General features: G+C 44.2%; 1 protein-coding gene across 1 annotated transcript in view; it reads right to left on the reverse strand.

Annotated features, from left to right (window-relative positions):
• Nucleotides 1-26,255, reverse strand: part of MYO5A (myosin VA) — a 937,291-nt gene that overhangs the window by 480,574 nt on the left and 430,462 nt on the right. Inside the window, exons 9-13 of the mRNA XM_069624847.1 lie at nucleotides 24,473-24,579; nucleotides 23,096-23,361; nucleotides 5,647-5,728; nucleotides 3,538-3,678; nucleotides 2,208-2,333 (exon numbers count right to left, since the gene is read on the reverse strand). Coding sequence (XP_069480948.1) covers nucleotides 2,208-2,333; nucleotides 3,538-3,678; nucleotides 5,647-5,728; nucleotides 23,096-23,361; nucleotides 24,473-24,579 — 722 coding nt within the window. The remainder of the gene's footprint in view (nucleotides 1-2,207; nucleotides 2,334-3,537; nucleotides 3,679-5,646; nucleotides 5,729-23,095; nucleotides 23,362-24,472; nucleotides 24,580-26,255) is intronic.

Raw genomic sequence — 26,255 nt, forward strand, 5'->3', positions numbered from 1 at the left:
ATTTCCTGAACAGCATTTTCTCAGTCTACCTTAGCTGTCCGCATGCATCAGTTTTCTGTTTTCCTTTCCCCTCCACAGATGCAGTGAATTTGCCTTGGCAGGACAAGGGATGAATAAGGGTATTCGGTAATAAAATTGCAGCAAAAATGTCACCAGTAGATAAAAATCACGGCAAAAATGGTGTGGTTTGACCCGGTAAAGGGGTACCGCATTATACCATTTAAGGGGAGCAGGGGTTACGGGGGCTGTCCCCTGCTCCTCTTAAATGGTATAATGGGTCCAAGGGTTGCAGGGGTGGTCCCACGCATCCTTTACATGATTGTGGTGCAAAAAAACATGGAACCTCAATAAGCATAATAAAATAAATTAATCAGAGATCCCAGCTCTTCTGTCAGGCTACATTTTTGGAAAACTCCAATTCTACTTCCACCCATTACATAGGCAGTAATGTATTGATCTGCATTTTCACTTTGCAGAGCTATAGCAAAACGCCAGCCCTATGAACCATGTTGATGGTCACAGTGATCAAGCTTTGGGTAAAAGATGCATTCAGACTTGCTCGCTGAGATTTAAAGCTCTGCTCTGGAGAAGCTCCGAACGCTGAGCCCCAGGAACGCTGCTTTCGGACGGTCCAACACTTCACATAGACAACCGAGGGACAACCCCTGTACACTCCCTCTGTACCTTACAAACACAGGAAACCACAATAGCTGCAAGTCTGCTTTCTTTGAACCCTGCCCTTTTACGATTCTAGGGCAATACCCACCAATTTCTACTCGGCCTATAGCACATACTTATGCAGAATCCTGAATAATATGGACCGCCTCCTAAAAAACACATACCAGTGAAGTCTTCCATTAACGACACCAAAGATTATTAAATGAGGGGGAATAGCCTCACCCGCAGTGGAGAACATCGCGGCAAGGCCCAACAAAATGCAAGACAAAGCTGACAGACAACCGTATCTGCAGATTTTGAAAAAAAGGGAGAAAGTGGAGGCTAGGGGAAGGTGCTGCACTGAAGAACATAAGAGATTGGTGTGGGTAGACAGAACAATGGCGATTGCTGATCCTGCTCGCTCTTTTAATCAAATCACTGACAGCAGGTGAGAGGCTTAAGCAGATTATGTGCCAGGACAATTGTATGGAGCACTTGGTAAAGTCTCAAACCATCACCAAAGAGCAGATGAAGAGGTCAATATGGCCATTTGATATTACTGATAATGTTATATTACAATAGACACAGTCCATTACCTAGCTTTTTCTGCCTCTCTTTCAGGGTGTTACCCCCCAAATGTCTGCTCCTCCCCAAAGACCCATTTACAACCTCACATGATAACATTCTCAGACTTTAAAATAGGCAGAGTTTAAACTAAAATGACTCTAGGCATAGATAATTCCAAGAACTTAAAACAGCGTTAAAACTATTGAACGACAAAGCATGTACCATCAGCATGCTTGAACAACTTCTGTACTAAGAAATTCTGGACGTTATCATGAGCATGTCCCTATTTGTTAAGAGTTGCATAACTGAATTAGTCAAATACATTGCACTCTCATCCAACATCATAAATGAGCAGATATAGAAACAAGGGTTACCAAGGAGCAAGTGGATAACATATGCATTATATGGGGAAGAAGATCATTTTGTTTTCTAATTTCACTCTTTTGTGAAAAAGTTGACATTTTGTGAATGAATGTATGGTCGTGCTAACCATAGATTAAACACCATTATAGTACAATGTGCAAAGCAACAACCACATATGTTAAAATCTGACAAGGATAGTTTGCATTAACCAGTTTGACGGTAAGGAGAATGAAAAGACAACTCAAAATGGCTTACCTCAGAATGGATCAATGCATAACCTTCAATGAAGCGGTGTTGCTCAGTTACAATTACACAAGCATGATTATGGAAAGTGTAATCGTACAGTCATACCACAACAGTGGTCAAAAAAAGCATGAAGGCCAATAGTACTAGTCTCCAGAATACAGTAGAATAGGTTTCCTACTGCACTTAAAAAGTCGACCAAGAGTGGCACAATCAAATATATATATATATGTATATATATATATAAAATGCATTCAGTCACAGATTTTGCTTGGTGAAAACAGAACACTGATCATATAAACAAACTTTCTTTCAATCTCAGGCTTCATGTTATAGAAAGAAGACGATCAATGTAATAAATGACCTGGGAGCTTTACCTTGTCTGCAAAGTGCAGGATGATGAAAGCTTGGTTTGACATGCGTGGTTTTGCAAAGTGTGCAGATTTGTTCACATGTGTGTTATATAATTTCTGAGCCCATGTTTTGTCGCTCCCTTTAGGCATCTATGGGAGAATAGAAGGATTCATAGTTAACACAAATCAGACATTTTAATCTTATTAGCAATGATTCAGATTCACATATTTTTACATCAACCAAGGGCTTTTTTTGTATGGGCATTTGATTCCTGTGGTACAGCAGCTGGCACCTTACAAATACTGTGGGGAGGTCAAGCAACATATTGCTATTAATGCTTGAAGATGGAACGAAAAGTCTAATGGGGAGATCTTCAATGTAGATTGAGACTTTCTATCACTGTATCTTGGTGTCCAGCCTTTCTTCCATACCTTGATATCAAAACATTGTTCTGTATTGATTTGTTTCTTATGTTTTCTTCCATTGCTATTCCGGCACATGATCTCATGTCTTTAGAGATGTAGCGTTCCATTTGCCCGGTCAGCTGCTGTGAAGCGACTTTTAATATGATGATTGGTGCATTATTAGTGTGTTACATACTTCCCGGGTTGAATTCACTTACGGGATTGAAGTGCATCATTCAAGTTAAGCCATGAATGTTGCTGAGGGAGCAGCTCTCTCCGAGGCACCAGAGATGTTATGCAGTATATATACTATGCAGTATATCTACTGTTGACACAGAGGCTTTCAGCGGGTCAAGTGGAAACTTGCAACTTTGTAGAAGTAGGAAGATTGTGATGCAGATTGTCGCTTGGGCAGGAGCTTTCCAGAAGGATCCAAATCATGTGATCAGTGCAGCAGAGACCTCTGCATCGATGAAAGATAAATATATCTTTCAGAATGAACTGACAAAAGTGGGATGCCTTCTCTTTGGGACTGGACAGTGAGTTTCTGTTCTCAAATGATATTTGGCAGGTTCCAGTTTCAGTAGAAGTGTTCTGGCCTGTAATGGAGGGTCTAGTGGGTGGAGCATGATGTTGCAGGATTGTCCTAGAGTAGAGTGCACTGTAGAGCATCCTGCATGACAATGCAGCCGTCTCTCTTTGCTCCCTGTAAAATGACTGAGCTTAGTTTCTCTGGCGGTTCAAAGAACATAGCTCATACTAAAACCTGCCCTCAAAGGTCCATAAGAATGCTATGATATTATGATGCAAAAGCTACTTCACTCCCAAGGACTGAGAGAGACTCCACTGTCCTTCTTAGCTCTCAGCATAAATCTCCAAGTCAGTAATTTCAGACGTTACAAGTAACAGACTAATGTTTATGCCAGTTTAACATGCAAGTGAGACCTACCTTGCATTCTTCATCCAACAAGTCCAGGATTCCCAGCTTGGCCTCTATGAGGTTGATACAAGGCTGATTGTCATAAAATTCAATGAAGTCCCATGGGATTTGCTCCTTCAGATATTCTTCCTGTTCAAGTTTAAAGACATGCTACACAAAGAAAATAATCAGTTACCAAAAATAAGGAACAGGTGAAAATGATTGTAAAAAAATAATTATTCAGAATTAAATTTGAGTCTTGGTTAAAATGCAACAATGGCTTTATTTATGTTTGGAGTAAAAACTCACATACGAAAAAACAGAAAATCAGGCTATTAAGTAAACAAAAATAATTTGCATAAAGGGAGTTGCATAAAAGCATATTTTCTTAGAAGTATAAGAAGTCTGGATGTAAGCCAGTAACAGCTACCCGTTCTGTCTGTATGTATTCGAGTGTACAGAGCGCGAGCCTAGGCCTAAAAGCTCTGATACTTTTTATTGATGGGAAGTTAAACACTCTACATTGCAGATTGCAGACTATGCTACTGCATGAGGTTCAGTCACTTTTTTCAACGTATAGCCTTCTACAAAGTTTTCCATCAACATGCAATTTAACACATTTTATCATTTTCAAGCTAACGGTTAATTATGCTCCCCACTCATATGTTGTCCAATACAAAAACATATACATTCCCTATCACAATATCCTGAATGCTTTTCAAGAGTGCACATCCTAATTCCCTAAAAGGTTTGAAACCTATTAATACTTTTATCTGATTGTCTCGTACACTCGATTGGACAAAATAGGAGATCTTCCCACATAACCTACATTAACATACCAACTACATCCCAATTGTTGTAAGAATTCAAGGGTCTATGTGAAACAAATTAGGGTGTTCTCACTGCGCGACACTTTATGGCTGTCAGAGACATTTGCAGTGAATGTGCAAGTTCATTTCAATATATTGCCAACTGTTTAATTCATTCAAAGTTCCTTTACTTAATGTACAATTTTGTTTTTTTTTTTTCCAAAATATAAATGTAGTGTGGAAATTGATATGAATACAACAGTTCAAGAAAGGCATTTGTTTATGTATGTAATGGGAATAAAATACTGTTTGGGTCACGAATTGTATTGTTTGAACATATGTACAATTGCTATATAGTTTTTTTTTTTTTAAAGGCTGCCATAAAGGTAATATGTTGACACGTTCTAATGCATTTCCCCCATCGAAATTATAATAGTCTCTATTTTTGGATGAATTTTTTCTGTCTTGAGAGGTTAGCATTTGTTATCTTCTCCCTTCGAAATAATGTAGTTAAAATACAATGTCATACATTTAAAAACAATCTGTGCTCACAAACAGGTGAGCTATTCAATATTAGAACATATCTGAATGTGCAGGTTTTTCTATGTTACAGAAGGAGGGGATTTCTAAAATGCACGACTACTAGAATCAAACAAAAAAATGTTTAAAAAAAAGTAAACACAGGGATGAACATTTACTTTAAGAGTTCTTGGTTTTGCTGCGAACAAATGGACTGCTAGACCATATTTACAGAACTAACATTTTTATTTTAAAACAATCGTGTTCTTCTCATGCATACGTGCAATGGCAATCAGTGTAATTTCCACGTTGCAAGCAACACACGTCTAGGCTTATTGGACAAAAAGCATTGGTTTAACACCTGCAATTGATGAGCATGACACCATAAGAGAACTAAGGGAAGTAATTCATTTGTATGAGCTCATTCCAATAGAAGTAATAAATAGATAGAATTAAAACAGGTTTGAATATGTACTACATATTTACAGATATGGAGTATTATGGTCGTCTTGTGGCCTCCCTGATTCTGTTGACGTTTTCTAATGACTTGGTCTTGGGATTTCTGGTTTTCAGTATCATCATAGCACAATCAATGTCATTAGAGAACCATAATACAAGGTTATGTTGCAAACCCTCTACACATGTTTTACGTTTATAAAGGTCTATGTAAATAAACAAATACTGAGAGCTATATATATTTATACACACATACTTTGTCGACAGACGGGATACTCCAACATGTAACGACACCTTAAACAAAGAAGCCATTGAGAAATAACATTTGCAAAAATGCCACCAAAGTTCTACTCACCATATTGAATTGCTGCTGTAATTTCTCATTGGCGTAGTTTATACAAAATTGCTCAAAGCTGTTTATATCAAACGTCTCAAACCTAAAACAACAATATTTCTTGTTATATATAGGTTATGTGTAGTTTTTAATTTAAACAGATTTCATTTACTGGAAAAGGAGGCACATGATAATTTTAATGCACATCAAACAAGGGGCTATTTGAAGGTTCAAGCTAACCTACTTAACAGTAAATAAGGCAATATAAAAGGGGGCTGGGGTGGAGGGTGTATAGCTGCACTGATCTGGACCAAAGTGTGACTTTAGCCCAACTTCACACAAGAAAATTGAACCAGAGAGTAGTTCAGATCAATTGCACTCCACCTGCTAACTCTAAATCAAAATCATGAACAGGGCCTACTGGCCTTCAACCAACCAATGAATGGCAATGGCTCAGTTAATTTTGTCTTTTAGTGGATTCAACATATTGTTCCTTGCAACAGCCAACGTGTGTTTCAACCATACACGGTCCTCTTCAGGGCTACTTGAACACATCAATGGTACACAACAGAAACATCAATGCAATAATAGGAAAACAAAAAATGGAAGAACACAATATCAATTTTCCCAATATATTCAACCACTGAAAGTTGAATTAAAAATGGGAGAAAAAAGGGGGACAAGAGAAAGAAAAATCTTACACTGATGAATCTGCTTATTTACGTACAACACAAGAAAACCATGATCTAGCCCAGATTCCATTGACCCTGACGAAAGTGTTGGTTTGCTGAAAATCAAACAATTGATTGGTATCTGGTATGATGGACATATGCAGACTTTCTGCACTGTGCTGTATTTGTGTTGATGCTAATAAAATTGAAGTTGAAGAAAAAAAAAATCCCCAAGCTAGTGTTGGTACCACCACCACAAATAGCAAAGTATTGGTCCCTTTGGCTATGAAAACAGGTTCACTGGTTTCCAATGAAAGAACAATAAATCCACCAATTCAAATTCTACAATAGTACGTGACTGCATATGCACCCGTGCACCCAGTGACAATATCACTTCATCCAATTTATATTCCTGTGTAATACAACTTACCCAATAAAGTATATATCTTCAAACTCCAAATCGTAAAAACCCCTGTTTCATCAAAAAAGCACCACGATCCAAACACCTTGTTAGAACATCATTTTAGTCCATTTGATTTTTTTTTAAAATTACCACAGTAGCAAGATTTCACCTTGCACGAAGGCAGCAAAAACACTGCGTGCCAAAACTTTACAAACAAAAGCATTGGCCATGTAAATGCAGACCCACAGTGTCCGCTTGAAAACTCACCAGAAGCCAGTTAAAACACAGTTTGGCCTGAGCCCAAAAAAAGGATTTATGCATGTTCGGTGAAGGTCAATTCACGAAAATCATCTTCACCAAAACCAGTTTGCTTTCTATGTTCAGTGTTCACCATGCAGAATAAGGAAGTGAAATGCAGTAGGAATCATGGGCTGGTCTGGATTGCAAAGCCCAAACTTGAACAGGGGCTAATACTCAACTGTGCTAACCACCAAAAAAAAACAATGAATCCTAAAAACTAAGCTTTGTTCTGCCAAAGTATTTAACCTTATCTAGATGGTGCAAGTAGGCAGCATTAGTTCTAGACAATGGCCTCAAGCCCCCAAAAAAGCCTTTTGATTGAATACAGCAAACTGAAAATAAATGCCCAATGGGCCATGCACCAAATATACCAATTATTAACCTAGTTTTCAAAGTATTCGTCCCACAAAAGATTGATGAACGGTTCTTTGTTGAGTATTCAACTGTTCAATATTCAGCCACCGCAAACACATGCTTTGACCTAAAAAAAAACACTGGTCTCCGTCAGGGCTTCAGTGTCATAATACAAATGCAAGTTATACAGAAATGGCAAGAACAAATACAAATTGTTAAAATACAAACCAGCAGCCAAGCCAGTGATGTATCACATGGAAAGGAAAAATTATTTTAAAAAGATGGAAAAGAAAAAAATATATCTATTGTCAACCAATGAAAGTTCCATATGGCCCAATAACGAACACAGTCCAATACTAATTATTAAAACCTGTGCATCTGGGGCGTGGCCAAGCCAGGCCATCGGGAAGATGGCCACCTAAGAGCCCCGGCGTCGAAAGGGCGGAGGAGAAAAACAGCCTGTTGTGGGAGACGTCCGCCAAAGTGGATGGCGGAATGAACCAGCGGACGCCATCCACTGCACCCAGTTAGGGTTATTGGCTCTGGGGGAGCCTGCGTTCACAGGTTACGGGCCGCCCTGGAGGAGCCGCGTGGCAGGCAGAAAATGACGGCTTTGTGCCAGTCGGAGGAGTAAGGAGTAAGCTGGGGCCGCCCGCGGCTCCGACTGACGGTCGGAACCGCATTTGGTGCGGTGTGGGCACTCGGTGAGCTGGCTGGTGCGGTGCAGACCCTGCCGGGTGGTGCTCAACAGGCGTGAGGAGGAGCCCTGCGCCCTGCACCGGGGCAAGTCTTGCTGCACCAGCAGCAGTCTCACTGGTGTGCTGTGGGAGCTGCAGAACACCCAACAAGGTCCCCCATAGCAAAGGGCAGGCGGAGTCGGGGGCATCCAGCAACAGCAGATACTGGATTGATCACAGCGTGGGGGAGCGAGGTGCATCCCCCTCTTTTTTCTCGGACGATCAGCCTTGGCGGCGGGACACTGCTGTGTTGGCCCTCGTGGAGGCTGCAGGGGCAGGCACAATGGGAGAGCTGTGCTGCACGCTGTGGAGACACGCGAGGGATGAGATGGTGACCTGGGAGGAAGAAGCAAGCAGATGAGAACGGGCAACTCTCACATTTTAACAGATGCCTCCCTGAGCTACAGCACTACATAAATGAGCCAAGCATGGTGTGCTCTTCTTACAGCCAATGAGCCAATCGGCATAGCTGAGCCTGACCGGTGGACTAGAGGGGAGCCTGATGGTGGTGAGGAGCGCAGTGTTCCTAGGCCACGGGGTAACGCTGGGGCCACAAGCAAACTAAAGGATAGCCTGCCGCGCCACACCCCAGTTGACGGTGTCTTCTCTTGGAAGTGGGCCACGCTCACTGGCTTGGACCTTTTGGCATCTTGACCGCAGTCAGGCTCAGGAGAAGCTTGGGAAGAGTGTGGGGGTACATCACAGCCCATCACAGGAATAAGGTGGTGGCCTTCGAGCCCACATCTTTCGGGTACCCGTGAAGCGGCACTCACCCATAGGCAGTCTAAATCCCATCCGGGAAGGGAGAACCAGATTGGTCAGGCGCCCAGCCGTCCAGATTCCCGGGCCCCATGTCATCTGCTATGGCTAAAGCTCCAAAGAGTGGTAAACAGGAGGACATCTCCACTATGTTGCAGATGGTGGACAGGAACATGCGTACCGAGATGGTGACAGCCCAGCTACACAGCACAGGCCCTCTGCCTGCCATGTTCATGCAGATGTTCACAAAATCTGACCTGCAGGACTTGCTGGCCGAAATCTGCAAGGAGAAAGAGCACAGAGGAACTCTCCCATAAAATCCTGGCACTCAACATGAGAGTCGCTGAAGCGGAACCCAGGGTGTCGTCGGAGGAGGACACGCTCTGTGAGCAATCATATGTGGTGGAGGAATGTTCCAATCGCCTAGAGTCTCTAGAGGCGCGATGCACGGCCCTGTAGGACCAGCAGGAGGATGGAGAAAATCGCTCCCGTAGGACCAAAATATGCATCCGTGGCGTCTCTGCCGCAGTAAGGGACGACGAACTGCCAGCCTTTGTGGCCGACTTATTTCACTTCATCCTCAAAACACTGATGGAACAGGACATGGAACTGTCCTCGAATCAGGACAGGGCCTCGAATGTTCTAACCCGGGTCCACTTCTTTCAACTAAAGGAGCGCATAATGGCAGCAGTTAGACCGACGTCAACTATCACCTTTCGCAACGTCTCTCTCTCTTTGTACCAAGACCTGGCAGCAACAACCCTAATGAAACCCAAAGCACCTCAACCACTTTCTATCTGAATGGCTGCGCACAAAGGAGATACCCCCACTGCCCTGCATTTCACCCACCAGACGAGGCGATGGCTAGTGCGCTCCCTGGGGAGGCGTAGGGGCTGCTGAGCCCGGAGGGATCTGGGCGGGGGGGTCTCGGAGGTTGGGGAAGACCCTGACGGAGAGGCAGAGCCAGCATCTCTGCAGAAATGGCTTCAGGTGGGCAGAGGGAGGTGACTGTGGGGTCCAACTACGAGGACTTGAGGGTGCTGTGTTCAAGGGGCATTGGGCTCCGGGTCTCTGGGGAGGCCCTGGGTGCTGGCGGCACGCGGGTGGCAGGAAGCCCCAACACTGGAAGTGAGCAGTGAGCCGGGGTATGGTGGTAGGGGGTTGAGGGGTGCTACTGAAAGATGAGGATTCTTCTCCACCCTACAAGTCGGGCCCTCCATGAATTTCCAAATGTTAAGTAGATGCTCAAGTTGGAGCTCGTTCAGGGGAAGGGAGGGGGACTAAAGGGGGGGATGAAAGGAGGATGTTGAGTTCCAAAATGTTGGTTGTGAGACAGACATGATTACTAAGGTGGTGTGAGGGATATGACACGACATAGGATGGAGGGGAGGCGACCTAAAATCAAGGTTCCATGGTGGCTGATGTAGCAAGGGCTGATGGGGAGGAGGACACCATAGCAATTGGTACGTGGAATGTTCAGGGTCTGAACTCCCGGTCAAAAAAAGTAAATCCTGGGCAAACCGAGGGATATGTCACTGTCTATTGTATTTCTGCAGGAAACTCACCTGCTGGCTCAAGACCAGGGGCGCATGAAAAACGGGTAGTTCCCGCATCAGTACTTCGCCTCGGGTGTAGAGAAAAAGAGGGGGTGGCCATCCTGGTAAGCGGACAAATCCCAATCACAAATATTAAGGTTCGCCAAGGCCCACACCCACAGGAGAGATATCTTTGTGTTAAGGGTCGGCTGTGGGACCGAACATTCACCTTGGTGTCTCTGTAGGCACCAAACATAGGCCAAGACAGTTTCCTGGGATGCCTCATATCCAAAATATTGCCATTCGCCGAGGGACAGATCCTTCTGGGGGGGAATCGAGGGGGGATATTTTAACTTGGTTCTGAACCCCAAAGTGGATAAAATGCTCCCATTACCAAGCTGGGCTTCAAACACGCCGCAGTATTTTGCCTCTTCCTCCAAGAACTGGGATTGGTGGACACATGGAGGCTGCTTCATTGGGAGGTTAGGGATTTCTCCTTCAACTCACATGTCCACGGGGGTTTCTCAATATTGGATCTAGTACTGATACCTAGTACATTTTACCCATGCATCAGGGAGGCGGACATAGGTACACGAACGCTATCCGACTACGTACCTGTAATAGCGGCTAGACCTGCAAGGGCCAGGTGTCCATGGAAATTATATGAACCAGTGTTTAGGAATCCCGTCCTATTCGGGAAGATAGGGGAAGTACTTTTTAATTATTTCAAGGAAAATGAAAAGTCTGGCCCTTTGCAAGATATAGTGTGGGATGCTATGAAGGGGACGTAAAGGGGGGGAACTTATTAGCAGAACTGCAGTATATACCATAGCGAAGAAATTAGTCCGCGAGAGGCTAGAGAAGGAGGTTATCCAAGCTGAGCAGGAGCACAAGAAGTCAGACTCACGTAGAGAAATGAAAACTAGCAATTTTACTATGCAAAAGGAAACCAAGCTAATCGGCTGCTAGTGGACAAGCTGCACAAACTCGAGACCTGGAACTCGATTCAGGCCCTACAGGATGAATAAGGAGTGCTGCAGGGGGATGAACTCGCTAAGGTGGGTATTTTGTAGACACATTTCTCTGCAGTATTCAGAGGAGAGCTCCCGTTGGAGGAGGCCCAAGCACGCTACTTGTGGGAATCACACTTGCTTTATCTAACGCAGGAGGGACGAGAGGCCCTTGAGGCACCAATAGCACTTGGGGAAGTGGAGTGGGCTATAACATCACTGAAAAACAAAGCCCCAGGCCCTGATGGCTTTACCACCACTTTTAACAAGACGTTTAGCAGTATACTGGTTCCCCCATTGGTAGGGTTATTAAATTCTTTTATGACTTCAGGGTCACCCAGTCCATGGGCGCCCCATCAACCGTTCTGCTCCCTAAACAGGGGACGGACCCCACCATGTGCGACTCGTATGGGCCTATCAAACTTACTAATGTGGACTCCATCTTTTTTCCAAAATATTGGCCCATTGAATGATGGGGGTCTTATCCGGGCTCATAGATAGGGACCAGACAGGATTCATCTTGGGTAGGAGAGCACAGGACAACGCGAGATGTACACTGGAATTGCTGGAGATGGGAGAGAGGACAGGCCTGGACTTGGGGATAATCTCTCTGGATGCCCACAAAGTCTTTGACAGTGTAGACTGGGGTTTCCTGAGGAGGGTCCTTGAAAGCTTTGAGTTCAGGACTCGTTTCATTAGCTGGGTCATGGCGATTTATCAAAATCAATCCACACGCATCTGGTTGAATGGGAGTGCATCGTCCAATCTAACCATCAGTAGAGGTACAAGGCAGGGTTTCCCGCTTTACCCGCTGATCTGCGCTTTATGCATGGAGCCACTCGGCAGTCGTATTAGATCTGCAGGGGCAATCAAGGGCGTGAGGGTGGAAACAACAGATTATAAGGTGTCCCTCAATGCAGACGACATCCTGTTTATGCTGAGCAATCCCGTCTCCTCCCTGGCAGAGGTGCTGGGTGAGTTGGAGGAGTTTGGCCTAGCCTCAGGTTTTAAGGTGAATTGTGGCAAGTCTCATGGCCTGGATTTGTCTCTCAGGCCCCCGGGTAAGAGTCTATAGGAGCGCTTGCCCCCATACAGTGGACCTAGGATTCTATCCCGTACCTGGGGGTCCGGATCCCAAGGAAGTTGTCAGTGGTATATCAAACAAACTTTCTCCCGCTGTTTGCAGAATTGACAGGGGATTTGGAGAGATGGGGACATCAAGAGATTTCCTGTTTTGGCCACATAGCGGCAGTCAAAATGAATTTGATCCCACGATTGCTTTACCTGAGCTCGGCACTGGCAGTGAGGACCCCGGACTCAGACCTTCGCGCTCTACAGGGGAAGATTCTCGGCTTCATCTAGGGGAACAAAATAGGATATCCAAGAGGGTCTTGCTAAAGCCAGCGAGGGTGGGTGGATTGTGGGTCCCGGACTCTTTTCATTATAACCTTGAGGCTCAGCTTTCACACATTTCCACTTGGGGAGGACACACATCACCGCCAAAGTGGAAATTCATCGAAAAGGCCCAGTCCTTGGTCGGCCTGGCTCGGTTGCCCTATATAGAGGGGAGACACCTGGGGCAGGAGGGGAGCGTCTCCGTGTTGGCGACAACTAAATGTACGCTCTATTACGTGGGGAGGGCGCTCCGTAGATGGGGAATATCTAGAGGGGCGGGACCCCTTTCACCAATCTGGAATAACCAAGGCTTCCGTCCAGGATGTGGTGGGGGGCTTACGCAAATGGGTGGAGGGTGGCATGGAATGCCTACGGCAGCTTTATAAAGACAAAAGGCCAATGACTTTTGAAGAATGTAAGCTTACCTTCAACATACAAGAATCGGAGCATTACAGATACATGCATATGAGGCACTGGGCCTCCCACCCACACACAAGGGAGGGGGCTACGAGGTCCCTTTCTGCCCTAGAGTTGACATTGCAGGAGGGCAGGGTCTCAAGGCTATATAAGCTTCTGGACATGAGAGATCCTGTTGCGCGCCTGCCATACATGTCTAAAGGGGAAGACGACCTGGGAGGCCCATTGAAGATGAGGAGTGGCTGAGAATATGGTGTTGGATGCTCAAGTCCTCCCGGTGCGTCACAGACCGGGAATGCTCTTATGAATTCTGCTATAGGCGGTACCTCACCATGGAGAAATTGCATCACATGGATACCTTGCCGCCTGCTGGCGGGGCTGTAACGCAGTGGGCTCTCTGTTTCCATATGGTGTGGGTATGTCCCAAGGTGCGTCTTTACTGGAAGGAGGTTTCTGCTACAATAAAGACGATTATGGGGTTGGAACTTCCCAAGGACCCACTGGTAGTGATCTTGGGAATATGGGAGGGGGGGCGTTCCCTCTTACTGGCCCACTGGCTACCTTAATTGGACATCTCTTACGGCCAGAAAAGCTGGTCATCGCCCGTACTTGGAAGGCAACTGAGGGCCCGGTGACTCAGATGTGGTAGGTTAGGGTCTGGGACATATTGGTGGCAGACAAAATCACGGCACTATGTGAAGGGAGTTCCGCAAGGTAGGTCTCAGTGCGAGTCCCATTTATTGACTTTGCTGAGAAATACCCTGCTACAGTTACTAAACCCCCAATGTTGCAACAATGTTCTCCTCTGTGATCCTGCCCGCCCTCGGAAGGTGGGAGGGAGCGGAACAAGGCGGGGTATGCAGGGGGACAACGGGGGGAGACAGTCAGACTTGGATGTATATAAATCCTGCCTCAATGGCATTGTAGTCTAGCGAGCCTGTATATCCAGGGTCCATTCCCCGAAAAAGGTCATATCGTACTGTATTCGACGTTAAGATTGTTCCTGTACTCACAACATGTTTACTTAAATAAAAGTTGTTTGCGAGAAAAAAAAACTGCACCTATAAATAGTGTTGTAGTAGTGATGCATTAACCTTAATTGAATGCACCAGTACACCCATGTGTCCACCACCGACACTCTACACAAGTTAATATACAAAGTTGGATATATACCAAAACTAATCTTTGCACCATTACCTTACTAGTGACTATCCCTAAATCTGATAATTGGTGAAATTGTTTGGTCATTGGAGCCTAATAATTACTGTTAAAGCTGCTCCAGTACAGAACTTCCTATTAGTTCCTATTCTCATATTTCCACAAACTCGTTCTTCAGGTCGATCTGACAGAGATGAGCAAATAGTTAGCTTCTCCTCATCAATTGCCTCTATAATTCTCATAATCAGTATTCTTACCTAAATGTTTCCAGTGTAATTGTGATCTTCTTAATGCTCCACGATCATTTCCTCGACATTATATCCAAACTCTTAAAACCTAATCAAATTATACACAACACATTAGGCCTCATTACATGTTTGCTGGTCTGGAAACAGTGGTACCGTTAAGCTTGCTGGTACCGTTGTTTCCGGACCGGCAAACTACGAGTTCTGCGAGCGGGTGCCTTTTCGCTCGCCATGTCTGACCTGGCAGGCAGAACGGTGCCGGTGCATCCGACCTCCCCATTCCCATGGAGTCCAATGGGACTCAAATTGGAATGGGAGTAATATTTTCCGGCGCCTCGGAATGGGCAATTATCTGGTCCTCCGGGGGCTGTAATGCCCCTGTAATTGCCCATTACCACGTGCCAGAAAATTAATGACTCCAGCGGAATCCGTGCTGCTATTTACCGGCACGGCTACCACCAGAGTCATAATGACCCCCATTGTCTTTTTTCCTATACACTTTTAACAATTTCCAAAATAAACATTGCCAACATGCGTTCTTAACCAGTGACAACTTATGGTGCCCCAAATGGCACAAGCATGACAACCCTTCACCAAGTGTTCAGGTTTTGGAATAACTTTGAAGTTCTTACCTAATGGCTTTCCACCAGTCTTCAAAGCGTAACTTTCAACTAATCAAGTAACGTGGCAAAGTACTAATCCAACTTGTAAGTTCCCAGCAAAAAAAGTCCTAAAGACAATGGGGGTCATTATGACTCTGGCGGTAGCCGTGCTGGTAAATTCCAGTCATTAATTTTCCGGCGCCCCTGAATGGGCAATTTCCGGGGCATTACAGCCATGGCGGACCCGTTATTTGCTCATTCCCGGTGCCGCAAAATATTACTCCCCATTCCCATTGCTCTCAATGGGAATGGGGAGGTCGGATGCACCGGCACCATTCGTGAATGGTGCCGGTGCATCCGACAAGGTCTGCGAGAGGGTGCTATTCTGCCCACCAGGTCAGACCTGTCGGGGGCGAAAAGGCACCCGCTCGCAGAACTTGTAGTTTGCCGGTCCGGAAACAACGGTACCGGTAAGCTTGCTGTTTCCAGACTGGCAAACTTGTAATGAGGCCCAATATTATTAGATCAGCAGGTTTCTATCATGTCACAAAGAATGTCGCACTCGATTAGTATATCTGTTTATACCATTCATATGCAGAGAATAGAAGCAATTCTATCTGTGCACCCGACTGCGGTATTCCGCATATTGAACAAAATCATTGGCATGCAGTAGCTCTCAAAAATTGCGCCTGTATAGATCATACTGGAATTACCAAAAGACCCAATTGTGGGCAAAGCGCAACACAGTTCCCAACAACTTCACTCAGTATCCAACTAACATGGTTACAAATATCTTCCTAGATCCAACACAATAGAGGTCCACATCCAAATAGCCTCATCGCGAACACTTACATCTGTTTGACTTATATTAGCCACTCAGCCTCTCCATGGTAACGGGTAGCGACGTGGCGCGAGGGCTCCATCTTGATTCTTTCATCTAAATATATTTGCTGTGACGGCAACGCCTGATGTCAAACTTAATTTGCATATGTAAACATTGCGTGTGCACCAAGCGCCACAGAGCGTTCACTACATTCCACAATTAGTCTCTTGCTAAATTCACCATAGCAATATTCCCTTGTGTTATTTTAAAATTCCATACATGACCTGCCAACTAATTTAATCATCTTAGGCTAAACTTTACTTGGTCGTATTCGCTCAGTCTTGTTGGTGGGCACAGAGCTGAAATTATACTTAAAATGTAATTTGTTCCAAAACCTCAGCACACTACATAACTACCTACATGGTATACGTTTGTCACATGTTGTGCAGGCAACTAAGAAGCACATTAATGATGTAATTAACAAATGCTAAGAATGATGTGTCATTTCAGCTATGTGTCCATCAACAAGACTGACCGAATATGAACAAGCAAAGTTTGGTGAAAGCTGACTAAATTAGTTGGCAATTCATGTATGCACTACACTCTGCCTGTGTCTCATTAACAAGTCCTCTGACACCCGAGTACAACTTTCTCTCACCAACCAACACCTCAAATTGCACATGCTTTCTGCAATCCTTCTCCCCGCTTTTCTTCACAGTCCTACCTCTGCCTGGCCTCCCCGTGCCACTTCCTCCTAACTGGACCTCACCCAACAACCCAGGTCTTTTCTGTTCTCTTATCGCATTATTGATGGATGTGGATAAGGTGGTTACCAAGGAGGCATCCCAGGGACTCCAGTTAGATGTTGCAGTTCAAGATGAGAGGATGGATACTAGGAGGACCTCACACGACGTGTAATGGGGGTGATATGGAGCCATCCATCTGGACATACTGATGCCGGTGCAGGGATCAGTCAGTAGTTGAGCAAGCAAAACAACATTCGACTAGTTTTGTGAACGTTGATATATTGGACTTCCTTAGCAAGTTATATTTGTAAGGCACATATCTGTAGAGATGTTCGCAGATCGGGGCATAACTAAGCGAATCAGTTATCAGTTTTCCAATTGGAAGCTTTTAAAGCAAGGGGAAAAGATCAACGATAACTAATCAAAGAACAAACTTGTGGAAATCATGAGTCAGCAGCAAGAGAGAAGAACAATCCTTTGAGCAAGCAAAATAGTCCAGACAATCCAATTGTATTTCCACAGACCTTTAGCAAACTTTGTATTCTTGTAGATGTAGCCTTAGATGATTTAACTTTATCTTTCCTATGGAATTTAATTTGTTCAAGCTGAGGAAGAGTTCACACTCATTACTTCTCCCAAAAATAAAGTAATTGAGCCCTTCTTTCAAGCAAATGTTCTACACTGTAGCACACACTGTTCTGTCAAGAGCGCAAATAAAGGTATCATAAATAGATAATAAGTTGAGCAACCTAATTTAATTTGTTTTCATTCTAAAAGATTACAGAAACAAGACACCCCGAAAACTGCCAGCCACCCGAAGACCACATTCTTCCCACAATGTTCTTCAAAAATCAGCAGAAGGTCCAGCGATGTCCAAATGGTTGAAAAATAATCAGCACTTCATTCTATGTCCTGTTACTTCCAAATCCTTTAAAAATCATTGGATAACCCCACTTCGCAACTAAGCCGCACTCAATTTAGAACAAGCATCCAGTTAACACACTATTACCAATATAAAATAATTTGCACTTGGTGCATGCAGCCATCATCATGCTCGGACTATACCTAAAAAGTCATCGGATCCATGACAATTGGAAACAGATTTCGTCCAAACAAAAGCACCACAACAATAGACCAAGGGCAAATGGAGCTCGACATTTTTGTTTTACAATTTGTTATAATCCATCTTGCTACCGTGTTCGGCAGACTCCCCATTGGCCAAGCTCTTTAAAGGAAGGATTAACTTGGTCAAGTCTTTCTGGTCTCCAACTGTCCCCAGTGTATCCAAGGACATTAACCACAAGTCCCTCCCCATTACATGTGGAGTCTCACAGAGGTCGATACATCATGTAAAGAAACCATGAGATCAGCTAAAAGACTGTCTTGCTTTTTGCTATTTGGAACACAATTCTCCTTTTGTGCTACTTCGCCCTACCTAGGTGTTGGGCCACAGAACATCTACTTTCCATGGCCTAGGAATTGAAATCAGAAAAACAGTGGGATGTATTAACCATAAATGTCCCTTATAAAAATGCATGGTTCTCAACATACCAGAGAACCGGTTTAATTCTCAGTTTAAAATTCATCTTGCATTCTTTTACTTTTAAAAGATATACAAAATGAGTTAAACTGGCCACGAAACGGATTCTCAGAGTTGAGCACCATCCATTAATACAAGTGACATTAACCGGGGTAAACACAGCTCACTTATTTTGATTAATATCTCAAATCCCTTTATGTCCTCATAACCAGCCTGGTAGTCCGAATCCACACCTATGCAGACAAAATCTAGGTCAGTGCTTTAACAGATTTCATTAATCTGAACCAAATCTTCAGTTACATCTGGAACAGTTCATTACATATTAGACACAAATGCTCCAGGCATACAAGTTTGCATTAACCAAATTCAGGCCATGTCCTTCCTTCATGCTCGAAGGAAATCCAAAGCCCATCATTTCATCAGGTAACATTTACGACGCTAATGCAACCAAACTCTTCACAGATGGATACTGTGGTGCATACTAGCAGCTATGACGTTATATTCTTTGGATCAACCAAACCAAGCCTGAAAAAGCAAAATTTTTGCACAATGGCACAAGCCATAAGAGATCCCAAAATCATTAATTTCACATTTATTATACCTGCATTGCAAAATGGTGGATCAGGCACTGGCCTGGCTGGTGGCGTTCCTTTCAAGTCAGTCCTCCTAGATTCAAATAGGCCCTTTTCTCTCCTCTTCCTCAATCTCTTCCTGCTGGGTTCCCCAAGGCTCTTTCCTCTCGCGTGTCTTTTGAATATTTACCTTGCCCCTAGTGACCACCTGATTTCTACCTTCTCTTCTCAGTTCCATTGTTATACGGATGACACTCGGCTCTCCTTTAAGCTTCCCTCCGCTAGCTCCTCTCTCATTCCCGTCTGTCTGACCGCCATTCAGGCATGGTGTGCTGCTAATTATCTGTCTTAATGCCAGTAAGACAGATCTTCCCAATTGAAACTTCCCCCTCCCTCCCACTCTTTGTTCACCCTCCGTGGGCCGCCTCCCTAGTCTTTTGTGAGGCAAAAAATCTGTGGGTCCTCTTCGAGTCTGCTCTCTCCTTCTCACCTCCTAACGCTGGCCTTGCCAGGAAGGCACACTTTCAGCTTTACCTCCTCAGAAGCATTCTCCCTTTCCTCACCTTCCCCCAGAAACTCAACCTCTCCAGAGATCTGGTTCTCCCCAAGCTGGACTACTGCAACAGTCTCTTTCTCAATCTACCTCTTTCCTCACTCTGCCCTCTCCAGCTAATCCAGAATAGGACTGTGAGACTTAACCTTGGCCTCAAGCCCAGGGACTGCATCTCTCCAGCCCTAAAATCTCCTCACTGACTCCCGTGGCTGCAAGGATCAAATTCAATACCCTCTGCATCATCCACAAGGCTTCTGGGGCTTGTGTCGTGATATATCCAACTTTCTCGCTCTAAATACCGCCCTGCTAGAGTCCTTTGGTCCTACTCTCTGCAGGTCAGATGTTTCTCCAAACAGTGAGGAGGGGTTGAGGGTAGCTCTCTTTCTTCGGCAGGATCCTCCTTCTGGAATGGCCTCCCTGCTGCCACTCACAAACTTGAGCCGGATCTCCTTAAATTCTGGAAACTTCTCAAGAACTTCCTTTTCTCCTCCTCCTTCCCTCTACCCTTCCCCTTCCCTGCTAAAGCGCCCCTGCTGCTGCTACTGGTTGCCTGGTCCCTTCTGAGTCACACAGGGGAAAGGCCCTCCCTCAACCAGTCTGCCTCAGCACCCAGCACTTGCCTTCTGGCACCTTTGACTGACTAGACTACGGAGTCTGGTCCACCCCCCACCTCGCACTAGTTACCCTTTTCCCTTCCCCCAGCGCACTTGCCCTCCAGACACCCCCTCACACTTACCCAGCCCCTCGGGCCCCCTCCCCCCTACATCCCCACCCTCCCCGTCCCCTTAACCCCCTGTACTTCCTGTTTCTGCACTTGCAGGAATCGAATGTCACAAAGCCTAGTAGGGCTGTTTATTGCCATTGTATCCTACTCAGTTTCCCACCCACCCCACCCCCCGCCTGGAAACACTTTATGCTGTATAGGCACCAAAAAAAAAAAAAAATGTCCAATAAATAACAAATTGCCGTGTAAGTATGTCGGAAAAAAACTGAAACGCAGTGTTGAAAGCTAACAAAAACCCTACACGTTCCTACTTTTAAAGAAACCAAATTGCATCCCAGTACCTGCAATAGTAACATGCATGAGCCCAACCTCAGTTCAAAGGATTGTACATGGCCATGCCCCATCATATATGAAATTAAAGATTTCATATTGGAAACCACTATGTTCTATGACCAGCCTCAAATTGCGCATGCCTCGCTGCCCGAAACTCACAATTTACTCCCTGGCATAGGGTCCAATGAATGAAACACACTTCAGACCTCCACTCCAGGAAGAGCACACCTTCTAGAGTGGGATAATCCTGTTTTACAGATATTCCTAAAGTGGCTGTGTCAAAGCATGGGACTTGACGAACTTGCTCATCAATTCAACACTTTGCTAACTCAACATTTAAGAGCTTTTACAAAAACTATTAAATACTTAACTTGAAAAGTAGCAATGCGACCAGTCGGGCTATCATTTCGTCTAAAAGTATTACCTATCCTGGCACAAAAGACATGAAAAGCAGAATCCCTGCTTGACAACATTTGTCACAGTAAGTGATCCATGCTGGTGGTACTGGAGCAGAAGGAAGAGCCATCAGTCGACAGCTTCTTAGTTGCAATATACAGTGAAGCCTAAAAGATGACAGAGGAGCCTGCTCCACACTAACCGAATATGACATGGGTCCAAAGGCAGCAAGATTGCACAGGGTCTGAAGAGTATACAGCCAGCACTGGGGGCACTGATCAAAGAGTGTAGAAGGACACCAGTGTTTTTCTCATGCACATTTTTCAACATTGTGCGTTGCAATTTAACCAGCACAGTCTATGGTTTTTAGCATCAAATTCAAATCTCTCCCCCAACAATCATCATTGATAAAGTGCTGGCTTCACAGAGAAACAGGGCTGCATTTTAGCATCGGTCTTGTTTAACTTTTTCATTTCTGACCTTAAAGAAAAATTCATTAACGTCATCTCTGATTCGCCCAAACTAGGTCCGCATGCCGTACCATGGCTACTACAAGCGGACGATTTGGTTCTCTTATCCAAAACTCCAAAATCTAACTGCAATAGGTGAATATGCAGATGAAAATGTGTTAATTAACCTGGACAAAACCAAGGTCCTACACTGTGGCAAGCAGCATAATGACAGATACTCCTACAAATGGTCGCTGCACAAAGCAAAGCTGGAAGTAGTTCATGATTATCGTTATTTTGGTGTAAATAGGAATGATCATGGCACCGACCGCCCGTACACTGTGGAACTCAAATCTAAGATGCTTACAGCCATATCGCAAGCCCGAATAATACACGCAAAATATGGCAAGTTCGTGTTTTTACCGTGGTAACCTTTTAAAGCCAGAAGGTAGTCCCAACAGTTTTGTATGGTGCCAAGACCAAGTCAGGGAGACCAGATTCCTTGTGGCTTAAGATCAAAGGGATGTTTTGGAGGCATGTACGATCACTGCCTCAAAACAAACCGATGCTGATAATCAGGCTTGAACTAGGGCTTTTATCCCTGTGTGGTGAGTATGCATGGAAGTTGTGCTCCCTATACAGAAAATGCTTACTGTCCACTAAAACAGACTCCCTGGTGCATGTTCTATCCAATTATCTAATGTCTTTGAGCCATAGGTTTATAGTAACATGGAAACAAGAAACTATAAACATATGGGTAGCAGCAGACATATCCTTTGAGCTTTTAGTGGATAATCTTACACGTGCCAAAGAAAATCTCTGGCAACAAGATTGGATCCACACATGGAAAGTGTGTTTAACTTACACAGATTTCAAGAACAATCCATTTACCCACAAGCAGTATCATGTTTTGGAGTATTATTTAGTGAGATTCCCCTCTCTACTATTCAGAAATGCGTTTTTACGATTCAGGCTCAATCTATGATCCACAAAAGAGATACTAGCAGGATGGATTCATTTAAAAAAAAAAAAATATGTAAAAATCTCAAAATCCTAAGTTCAGAAGTACTTTGGTATCAAGTTTATTGTACTAAACTAACCACAGTTAGAATTGCTAGTATTAAATGTATCTTTTCATTAGACATAAGCTAAATTAATTCAATAACTATGTTATTTAAGAGCTCAGTCAAGAGAGAGAGATGTGCCTTGAATTGCAAATTTCTTTTTTATATTCTATATTTTTAATTCCTTATACCTCCATGGATAACATCAATGTAAGAATGTTCCAAGTCTATGTGATAACAATTGTATATGCTTTTGTGTTTAAAATTGAAAGGTTGATTCATTATATTCAACTAAGTCAATAAAAAAAGTGCTGACTTCAAAGTGCGAAACACATGTTGGCTACATTGTGCCAAAACAAAAGTACCGAACGTTAAATGAATTGATTTGCTTTCGACCATACACTGCATGTGTTAACTCATCACTGTGTCTGTGCCATTCCATCGGATGTCCCTTTTTACCTACTTAGATAAGACATACATTTGTTTGCAGGAATTAAACTAAGAAATTAAGGAAAAGTTGGCATACTTAAGCTGATCAACGATTTGCATTTATTGTTTACAATGCTAGCAGGTTACAATGTGAGCCAACATGACAAAAAATACGGATGCTTCCGATTACCGTGGCACAACAGGATAGGAATAATTGGATCATAAGGGGGAAAATCATGCAGTGTGCACACATACCCATAAATGTCCAGAACGCCGATAAACGAATGCTGTTTTGCAGAAGTCCGGAGCGCCTCATTGACATGATCAACGATCCAGCCAAAGAGATTGGCGTAGATGTGCTTGGACAGCGCATCCTTGGCATTGGTGGCCTGGAGTTTGGGAATGGGTTTGATGAAGGTCTCCGTGTTGGTCACCAGCTTTCGGTGACAGAGCCAGTGGTTCATCTCTTCATACTCCACACCCATCAGGTCGCAGAAGATGGTGAGGGATTCGTGCTTTGGCTGCCAACAAATCAATTAGAGGTCGTTAACAAAGCATTGAAGACTCTCCTATCAAGCTGCAGTAATGTTTTAGCAGTGTTTGCAACCAAGTGACACGATTTGGTACAATTTAAAGAACCAATTAAACCAGAGCTCTAAGGATTTGCGCCTCACCATTTATTTTTTCTTATTAGGTCTTATTTGTCCATAAAAAAGCTTTCTTTTGCTGCCATTAGTCCAAAAGTGGTCATGTTCCATATCCAAATATTGCCGTCCTGTTATTATTGCACACGGTCTTACTCTTTTCCGTCACCATCATAAAGCCAGGGTATACCTTGCCTTAAGAGAAGTTAACCTTAATTTTGTGTGACCCTATGTAAATTTTAGGTTTATGGCCGTCATTAATATTTCTTGAATTAAATGCCATTAACATTTACAGTTCTCCTGTATAGTGAATATTTTCTGAAAAGAATTCCGCAAAAAACACTTACACAGTAACGGTTTCGCTTAAGAGCTTCCTTGGGAGACAGGATAGCACTCTTATCTTCCATACCCCGCCATACTCCCCATTAATGCCACGTGGGGACCTACTTGATTAGTAGGGGTTTCCTCACTTAAAATGAAGCATGTATTAGAAAGGTGGGGACAATATGCAGGGGTAGGGAATGGCCTCCACGCAACTCTTTTATATAAATCTTACAATTCATAGTTAAAGAGATACTGTAATGGATGCAAGATTTCTCTCTTCAGCCTGCAGAATTACAATCCTGATTACTGCCTGGTTTATGAAATCACACACACGTACACTACTTTGAGAGGTCTGCAGACTGTCTGAATTCCTGAAAGTTGTGGAAGCATGCAAATTCCACAATTGGATATTATCCCTATGACTGGCAGCAAAATAACACTTAATGAAACGTGGTCCTTAAAATTCAAGGAGCGCAGTGCAGCAGCCACACACAGCTCTGCCGACTTGGCACTTTGCTGGATTGGCTTTTCCCGGCGTTTTTCTTTCTCTGCTGGGATGCAGCACAAGCTTCAGACTGCAATAATAAAACCACACATTTGGCTTGACAGCAAAAACAATGCCTGAACCTACTGCCTATTCTACAAGAAGCGGCGTCAGACTTACAGGTATTTGGCAGCTGTCAGAATCGCGAGAAGTGAACTGCACATTCCCCAGATGGAGGATGGCAGCTAATATTTTGAACATTCCCATCTGATAGGAGTCGCCAATTCCTTGAAAAAATACAAAAAGAGGCCTTGATTAGATTTTAGAAATACAATTAAAAGTACATAAATGAGTAGCATGGTATATATAGCATGACAAAACCTTGCTTTATCATCAACCGCATAACTATAAATAAAATGTCTATAAATAGAGACTCTTCTTCCCACCGGTGCATTCCCCACAACGCTTTCCATGGCGCAGCATTGGTGTTCTGAATTTAACAGAGGACGTTTTAAAACAAGAAATGTGAAAGTCAATGGGGATGTCTTTTTATGGTGAAAAGCATTTTTTTGGGGGGTACTTCTACGAGTTGTGTGTGGGGTGCCTAAGTGGCTTTATAAAATTGTATGCTAAGATCGGGATGGCAATGGTCGGTTTTCTCAGCAAGGAGGGCAATCATTGGCTGGGTGCACAGTTTGACCTCTCACTTTAGCCTCCAAAGCAGAAACACACCACTCTAATGGGAGGGATAATATAAAAGTCAGAAATACTTAACTGTAACAAAACTTCTCAGGAGGGCATGTTCACCGACGACATACCAGTTTCTCTAAACCAGGCTTAGCGGGCCAGTACTGGCACTTCAAAGCAGGGCATTGTGCTTTTTTGACAGCATCAGCACTTACCAGAAAAACACATTGGGCCTCATTATGACCATGCCTGTCTGGAAAACAACGGTTGCGGTAAACCGACCGCGACCGTTGTTGCGGACCGGCAGATTAAGAGTTCTCTAGGCGGGTGGTGTCACTCCCGCCAGGTCTGACCTGGCGGGAGTACCATCACCCGCCTGCAGACGGAAATAGAAACACTGGCAGTTTATTAGGGTGCTGGTGTTTCCTTTGTCCCCATCCCCATGGAGTCCTATAGGGACTGGGGAGTAACGGTATTCTGCCTCCGGAATTACCGGACCACCGAGGCTGTAATGCCCCAGCAAAACTGGTGCAGAGTGCAAAAGTAGAACTTTCTCTCTGCACAGGAAACACCAAGGCATACACAGCAGAACAGAAATAATGTGCCTTCCTTTGGGCGCAAGCGAGTCTAGCCATGGGCACCCATCAGTGGGTTGGGCAATGGGAACATTCTAAGACCATACCAATGCTGTACATGTGTAAGGTAATTCACCAAAGACATGCACGCTTATTTGTGTGGGAAATAAAATGGGTATGCAATTATCCTATGTGAATGTCTTTAGTATCCCTAGTCTTCGAGAAATCATGTGTCCCTTACTTTGGTGAATATATTGCTAGTGACTCTGACCCTGGCTGCTGAGATTAAAGCTTGCGGCCCAACATATGTCCGTCTGCAAGAATATCCTTCATAGCCGACGGTGCAGATGCTGCTGTTGTGTGGAGAATCATGCAGCGCCTACCCAGGTCACCTAGTGAAACTACAAGGGGCCATTATTGGGCAATAGCTATATTGCCCCAGCAGGAGATACAGGGTGGAGCAGAAGAACAAGTTACTTTCTTACCTGGTAACGTTCTTTCGATGGGATGGTCCGACGACGTATTCCATATCTATGGAAGCTGTGCTGCTTCGGAAACTTTTTTCGGCGTCTGCGTCCTGCGTCGATGCGCAGTCGTCGAGAACCTCCTCCGACGTCATCCGATGTGATAAGTAGGACGCACGACGCCCGTAGCCTCAGTTGTAGTTTTTTCCCCCCAGAACGTTTGACATCAGTCAACTG

This window comes from Ambystoma mexicanum, chromosome 11 (assembly GCF_040938575.1).
Source record: "Ambystoma mexicanum isolate Mex_15411 chromosome 11, UKY_AmexF1_1, whole genome shotgun sequence".
In the NCBI taxonomy this organism is placed as follows: Eukaryota; Metazoa; Chordata; class Amphibia; order Caudata; family Ambystomatidae; genus Ambystoma; species Ambystoma mexicanum.